This window comes from Orycteropus afer, unplaced genomic scaffold (assembly GCF_000298275.1).
Source record: "Orycteropus afer afer isolate SDZICR_OR568_19922 unplaced genomic scaffold, OryAfe1.0 scaffold00638, whole genome shotgun sequence".
NCBI classification, from domain to species: Eukaryota; Metazoa; Chordata; class Mammalia; order Tubulidentata; family Orycteropodidae; genus Orycteropus; species Orycteropus afer.
In genome coordinates, this window is record NW_006922225.1 from 744,066 (window position 1) to 751,732 (window position 7,667).

General features: G+C 59.3%; 1 protein-coding gene across 1 annotated transcript in view; it reads left to right on the forward strand.

Annotated features, from left to right (window-relative positions):
* The first annotated feature begins 597 nt into the window (after positions 1-597).
* CASP2 (caspase 2) overlaps positions 598-7,667 on the forward strand; it is a 16,172-nt gene continuing 9,102 nt past the window's right edge. The window contains exons 1-6 of the mRNA XM_042783075.1: positions 598-671; positions 2,991-3,144; positions 3,372-3,539; positions 3,660-3,741; positions 4,269-4,363; positions 4,561-4,737. Of these exons, the coding sequence (XP_042639009.1) occupies positions 598-671; positions 2,991-3,144; positions 3,372-3,539; positions 3,660-3,741; positions 4,269-4,363; positions 4,561-4,737 (750 nt within the window). The remainder of the gene's footprint in view (positions 672-2,990; positions 3,145-3,371; positions 3,540-3,659; positions 3,742-4,268; positions 4,364-4,560; positions 4,738-7,667) is intronic.

Sequence of the window (7,667 nt, forward strand, 5' to 3'; positions counted from 1 at the left end):
CCCGCAACCACACCCCGCGCCCTCGGCCTTTCACCTGCCGAGCGCCTGGCCGTGTCCTGCCGCCCGACCCAATAAAGTGAAAAGTCCACCTGCCTCGGTCCCACCGGTTATTGGAATGCGCGCCGATAGCTCCCCCAGCCGGCGATTCGCCCGCAGTCCCGTCGGGTCGGCCTCTCCGCGCCTGCGCACGCCCCAGCTAAAGCGGGCTGGACCTGCCTCGTAGTGGGCAGGGCAGGTCCGCGTAGGGGCGGGGCATGAGTACGTAAAGGCGGGGCGGCCCACGTATGGACGGAACGCACTCATGTAGGGGCGGGGCTGACACACGTAGCGGGTAGAGTATTTCTACGTAGGGGCGGGACTGGCTCACCTAGGGCGGGGCTGGGTCCCATAGGGGCGGGGCATCCTCGCCTAGGAGGCAGGACACGTCACGTGGGCCACTGAAGCCCTCCTGTAGGGGCGGGCCCGATTCCTATTGGGGCGGGGCTGGGGCGGCTGGGCGCGAGCAGCGTGCGTCGGTGCTGGGCGGGGCGTCGGGCGTGCTGGCGTCCGGTTCGTTCGTCGGTGGGCGGTGCGCTCATAGCCCGGGAAAGGCGGGAAATGGCGGCGCCAAGTGCTGCGTTCCCGCCAGCCCTCTCGTCGAGGGAGCTGGTGGCCGCTGACAGGGGCCGTAGGTGAGTGGGGAAGGGGTACAGGATCCTCGGTGGGGCCCAGGCGTGCGGGCCTGGCGTCCCCTCCCCTGTGGATCCCGGCGCCGGCCGCGCTTCCTGTCGATGGCGGGAGGCCCTGAGGGGCGCAGGGTCCTCTAGCGTGGCCCCCTCCCCCGAGCCGCGGGCCCTCTGCAGCCCCGCTCGTCTCGGCTCCTCCTCGGCTTCTCGGCCCTTCCCCGGCTCCCCGGCGAGTCCCCGGACCGCAGTGTTGGGCGTGCGGATTGTGTTGAGGGTGGCTTGAGCCGCTGCTTGTCGTGGTGTGGCGGTGTTTTCAGAGCGCCTGCCCAGCTTCGCGGTTTGCGCATCTTGAGGAGACGAGGGGGCTGGCGTCGGGGTCTCTGTCCCGTCAGCCATTTCGCGGCCGAAGTCGCCCAGCGTACCGCTTCCGTGCCCCGGGTCCAAACCCCGAGTGCACGGGAGCCCGCGGAAGTGCGCCGAGCCGGGGCTGCACGGCCCGGGTCCTGGCCGCTGCCCGTCCGCTCCTTCCAGAAGCGTCCCGAGGTCCTTGGAAAATCCACCCTGTGAGGGCTGGAAGGCCCGGCGTGTGCACTGTGGCTGACGCTTCAGAAACTTTTTATTGTGGTTCAGGAGCAAATCTACGTAACAGATTAGTTTTCCATCGACGACTTGGGCACGTTTGGTTCCGTGACCCTGGCTCGCTGGGTTCTTAGCCGCCGTCGGCCGGCTCCTGCCTTGGTTCTCAGCTGGGCTTTGGGGCAGATGCTCGCGCGCTTGGTCCCTGGAGGAGCGTGGTCCTCACGGTGTCCCTCGTTTTGTAGGCCTGTCTATTGTTTGGCTGACAGACGATCCCCGAGTGTGTGGGGGGGGACGCTGGTGAGCTTTTGAGCTCCACGTGGGTCTGCAGGGGCAGACGGCACCGAGCTGGCAGAGGTGGTCTGCGGGGGAGACAGGAGGACGGGACTGGAGCCCTGAGGCCTGCCCCCGTTAAGGGCCAGCCGGAGGTGCTGGGAAGGGCTCGGGCGCTGGAGGCGGGGAGGCGGGGAGCTGGAGAGCATGGCGAAGTTCCAGGGAGGACCCCGCGCCGACCGACCGCCCCACCTCGGCTGGACGGCTGCTGTGCGCCAGCTGCGACGTGAGCTTGGGATTGGCCTGGAAACACTGGTTTTTACCGGAGTTCATGTGGTTTACCGTATGTGGTCATGCTGCTTTGCTGAGTTCCACGGTGACCCTTAAACGGAGTTTCAGCCCGTTTCTCCCAGGGCGTTGGAACAGCAGGAGTGCTAACAATAGGACAGAGGGGGAGATGGAGTCTCCCACTCTCCCATGCAGCATCTTCAGGCCCTGCTTGGGATCGCACCTGTGTCTCTGGGGGTCTCAAGACCCTGCTTTCCCTCCCTCTCAACTGTAGGAGCCCTGACCCAGACCAAGGCCAAGTGGATCCTGTGGTTGTGGGCATTTCAATTCCGCGGTGCCCTCCCCCGCCCCACTCCCACTTTGACATCTTTGAAACCAGGATGTGGTTTTCAGCAGTAGTTAAGTTATAAACAAGCTTTCACCAGCCTGTTCTTTGGTGTCATCAGGCCCCCATTGTCTCCCGTGTTTGGAAATTGACAAGCAGGCTGCCCAGCTCAGGATTTGCTTTCCAGACTAGCCACAGAGGTGATATACACTGGACCCCGGGTCTTCATTGGTAACCCAGGCAATAATGAGACTAAAGTAATCTTAGCCATTGAGGCATCCCTGGTAACCAGTTACCACACCCAGCTTCAACTCTAGGCGGTTTCAGGTGAAGCTGACTGTGCTACTTGTCCAGTTCTCACAGGACTCTGATTATTTCCATGGTGCCATTTCTGTCACGGGGACATAGTTTTGTAAAAATACAGAGAAAAAGACTTTACATTGGTAAAAGTAAGCTACAGAGCGTGTGTATGTGTGTGTCTGTCTGATTTTATTAAAACTGCCTACTGGTTTGCATTTCTCTACCATATCGTCGTTTTAAACTTAGCATCATTCTCAGCAGCCTGAGTGATTAATGTGGAATGCTTTCTGGAATGATTCTCTTAATTAAAATTGATCATCCTCCCAGGACTATGTCTTCTTATCAGTGTATGTGTGTGAGCGTGTGTCAGCCCAGCCGTCTCAAAAGGCGGTCCCAGCTGACGATTCCATGAAGACGCACATACGGGCCCCGTGTAGTGGTGTGTTTCTGCCTGGCACTCTCCCAAAGTCCGCAGAGCTTGCTGCGCCCTGTCTTTGTTCTGCCTGCACCTTCCTGTCCCACCGGAGAGCCTGGCAGCCAGTCCTCTGCCCTCCCTCCCTCAGCAGGATGCTGGGCATGTGTGGCATGCATCCCGACCACCAGGAAGCTCTGAAGAGGAACCGCGTGGTGCTGGCCAAACAGCTGCTGCTGAGCGAGCTGCTGGAGCACCTCCTGGAGAAGGACATCATCACCTTGGAGATGCGGGAGCTCATTCAGGTGCGCAGCGGCCAGGGCAAGGCAGGACAGAGGACAGCTCGGCCGCAGGGGTGGGGACAGCGGGCGGATGCCGGGCTGGGTCAGGAACAGCTCCCAGGGCTGTTGAGCAGCAAGAAGGCACGTCAGGAGCGATGGGACGGCTTGGCTAAGTGCCCGGTGGGAGGCTCCTGGGGGGAGCGCCCAGCTAGATGAGTGACGGTGACCTCGTGCCTTCTTCCTTTGTCTAGGCCCGGGCGGGCAGTTTCAACCAGAACGTGGAACTCCTCAACCTGCTGCCCAAGCGGGGCCCCCGGGCCTTTGAAGCCTTCTGTGCAGCCCTGAGGGAGACGAAGCAGGCCCACCTGGAGGACCTGCTGATTGTAACCCTCTCTGGTCTCCAGCACGTCCCCCCACCGGTATGGAGCCTGGGCCAAATGTGTGTTAAAGAGGGAGAGGGGGTCTTGAGCCAGGGAAGTGAGATGGTTTCCCTGCGCTGGCCCACCTCCCTGAGCCTGGTGGGTGCTGGTCTCTTATAGCTGAGCTGTGACTATGACCTGGGTCTCCCGCTTCCGGTGTGTGAGTCCTGCCCTCCGCTCAAGCAGCTCCGCCTGTCTGCAGGTGAGTGTTGGCCTCACAGGTGGCCTGCCCTCTCTGTACCTGGGTCTGCTTTGCCCTCATGCGACTCTGCTCCATCCCATTGGAAACGCCTCTCTGGGCATGTACTAGGTTCTGGCAGGACAGCGTAGACAGGGTGGTGGTTGGGCCTGCTGTCCTTGCATGCCAGGTGGTGTTGCCACGGCATCCCTGTGCCTGATAGGCCTGTTGTCTGTACAGCCAAGCTGTTTTAGAATGAGAGGAAGGCTGTGTCTTGGCCACTAGCCTGATTGAGTAGCTTTGTGGTTAGAACAAGGCTTTTACTACCTATCCTGTTGGTCATCCCCTGCATTGAGCACCTACAGTGTGCAGGCCAGGTGCAGAGGATTCACTGGTGAGCAAAACAGCCAGATCTCTGCCCTTGTGGGACTTGCGGGTGGCGGGGACAGGACGAGACTGACCAGAACCCCAGTTCCCGGGGTCTGCAGTCATGATGCAGAGCTGGGTGTGGTGCTTGGACTTGACTCTGGCGTGTTGGCTTTGTTGCACAGACGCTGTGGAGCACTCCTTGGACAGTGGAGATGGCCCGGCCTGCTTGCAGGTGAAGCCATGCACCCCTGAGTTTTATCAGACACATTGCCAGAAGGTGAGTTGGTGAACAGCAGGCCGGAGGGCTAGGGGCTGTGGGCCCCTCTGCCTGTACGCTCCTCCTGCTTCTGAGTTGGGGTGAGGAAGAAAGATGCTGCGTCTCAGTTTCCTCCAAGTTTTTGCTGTTGGGGGTGGCGGAGGGAGGCTGCTCTGTCCTCAGGAAGTATGTGGTCTCACCGCCCCTTCTCTCCCCAGGCCTATAGGATGGAGGCACGGACTCGCGGGCTGGCCCTGGTGCTGAGCAACGTGCGTTTCACTGGAGAGAAGGACCTGGAGTTCCGCTCTGGAGGCAGCGTGGACCACAGCACGCTGGTCACCCTGTTCACACTGCTGGGCTACAACGTGCACGTGCTGCACGATCAGACCGCACAGGTAGCCGGGCAGGGAGCCCCTGGCGGCCTGAGCCAGCTGGGGTGTCCGGCAGCAGTCCCCTCCCCTCCCCTCCCCTCCCCTCCCCACCCACCCCTCTGGCCTGCCCCCACCGTGTGGGCCAGTGACACAGAGCAAAGCCAGCTAGCTTCCTGCATGCTGCTCCCAGGGCACCGGCCTCCACGGGGCAGCCACGCGCAGGGCTCGGCCCCCCACCTACGTGTGAGTGTGAGACTGTCTCCCGCTGCTCGGGGTGATGCAGTGCGGCGCTGAGATCCCAAGCACCTTGAGCCAGCGGGGTGGGGTCTTCTGCTTGGTTGATGGTGTTCCTAGGGGCCAGGTTACTGTGAGCACACAGCTTGGGCAGATCCGTTCCACAGCTGACAGGGTGTCGGGTGATCCTTGTGAGCATCACCCTGGCCGTCTGATGAGTTAGCACGTGCGGCACAGTCTTGTCTGGCGGTGGTTACATCTGGAGGAGGTTTCTGCATGCCATGTGTTTTTATCATGTGACTCCCGGGCAGCCTGCACAGCTGACTTTGTTACCTTGGGACAGGTCTTGTTTTCCTCAGTAACAGTCTGAGAATAAGTTCATATTAGCTCTTTGAGTCCAGCAAGACGGGGCTTCACTGAACTTGCCTTTGGGTTGTCAGTGGTAACGTGGAAAAGGCAGGGGCTCGCCCTTGCTCTGTTGAGATGGGGGCTTGGCTTTGCGTGTAGCTCTGTTGTGGTGCTCAGCGAGGCTTCTCAGCCATCCAGTCTCAGCTGGGAGCAGGGAGAGGCTGGATGCCAGAGATGGCGGAACATAGCCCTTTCCGAACTGTGTCTGCCAGCTTCCCATAGAAGCGCACACAAAGTGATAACACCTCCCCACACACGCTGGCCTCAGCCTGACGGGGTCAGCTTCTTCAGCCTCACGGTACAGCAGGCTACACTTTCCCAAGGGTGCAGGGGGAGTGAGGCAGGGCTGCTCTCATCAGGTGGTGTCAGTCGATCTGACTCACAGGGACCCCGTGTGACAGAGCTGTCCTGTAGGGCTTATTGGGTTTTAATCTTTATGGGAGCAGGTCATCAAGCCTTTCTTCTATAGAGCCACTGGGTGGGTTTGAACTACCAGCTTTTCTGTTGGCAGCTGAGCCACCAGGACTCCTTAAGGGCAGGGCGTCTCCCAGTAGTCCTGCAAGGGGAGTCCTGTTAGAGGGTCCCTTAGTGTAGACGTATGCGTGTTTTCTTAAGTTTTGCTGTAGCCATGTGTTTTATCAGGAGTTATTTTGTCATGGTTTTCAGGATCCAGGGAGTTGCTAAAAGACCCTGCATTTGTGATAGTCAGAGGTGCAACGCTGAGTCACCATGTCAGCCACGTGCTGTGTTAGCAGAGACGCCCCATAGGCGTGGCGGCCGTGGCCTACTACTCCCTCACCATCCGGTTTGTGCTGCACCTGCTGCAGGTGTGCTGATGGGCTCCTAACGCTCCGGCTCATTTCTTGGTGACACGTGGTGGTAGAGTTAACCGTGAGTGCTGCGTGGGGTCTGCTGGGCTGGCGACCAGACATGCAGAATGCAGACCTTATTTTCAGGGGACTTCAGTTAGACGTGGGGGTCTTGACATCAGAAGAAAAAGAAACATACCCTTTCCTGTTCTTAAAGGGCCAGGGAGATGAAAGACAGTGTTGGTCAGAGGGAGAAGTGGCCACCTGCCCTGGTGGGAATTGAGCGGCTTTGGTGGACGGATGGACGATGCTGCTGCAACCGAGAGGAGTCCTGGAGATGGCCTGGGCAGCAGGCAGCGTGTGGACAAGAGGTGTGCGTGCCGTGTGAAGGGCTGCCCAGGGCAAGGGAGCCCCATAGGTACGGGACCAGCCTGCACATGGCTTGGGTGTCTGCCTGGATTTGGCTTCCCTGGCTCTGACGTTGGGTCCTGTGAGCAGAGGAGACGTGTATGCAGTACTGACCGGGAGAGTTAGTGAGACTGCATTAGCAGGTGTGACAGCAGCACAGAGTCCCATGTGGAGACAAACCTGATGCAGATGTGGGACAGGAGGCTAAAGGGAGGAGCGGATATGAATGAGTGGTGGCTGGGGGAACAAGGGCCTGCTTGCGGAGGGGATGTGTGTGGGAACGAGGACCCCAGGACAGGACTAAAGATGTAAACTTGAGGTTTTTCCAACGTAGGAGCTCAATTTAGATGGCGGAGGGACCGTGAGCCCTCAGGGGAGGGTGAGAGGACTGGGAGTGGGGCTTGGGCCTGGACCCTGGGTTCCAGCCTCCCTGGTGAGGCCCCCCATAGTGTTCTCAGTCTGGGGTTCACCGAAGACTGCAGCATCAGTGCCCATGGCGGCCATCAGACTCCAGGTGGGGAGACTCGGAGCGAGAGTAGGTGCACAAGAGTCTGACGGGCCCACCGGGATGCAGCCCTTCCCACCATCCTGTGACAGATTGGTGAACAGCGGAGCCAAACCCAAAGCCAAGGTCATCTATTTTCCTCTCCTATCAGACCTATCAGGAGCTCTGGTGGCATAGTGCCTAAGGTATTTGACTGCTAACCAGAAGGCTGGCAGTTCAAACCCTCCAGCCACTCCTCAGAAGGAAGGTTGGGCAATCTACCTCCGTAGTGATACTGCCTCGGAAACATGAGTCAGAATCAATTTTTGATGGCAGTGAGTTTGGTTTGTCCTTTTTTGAACAGACCTTTTAAGGAGCCCTGGTGGCTCAGTGATTAAGGCATTCAGCTGCTAACCAAGAAGATGATGGTTCAAACCCACCAGCTGCTCCATGCCAGAAAGATGAGGCAGTCTTCTTCCATAAAGATGACAGCCTTGGAAACCTTGTGGGGCAGTTCCACTCTGTCCTCTAGGGGCACTGTGAGTTGGAGTTGACTCCAAGGTGGTGGGTGTGGTTTGGGCTTTTCTTCCCTGAAGATTGACAGCCTTGGA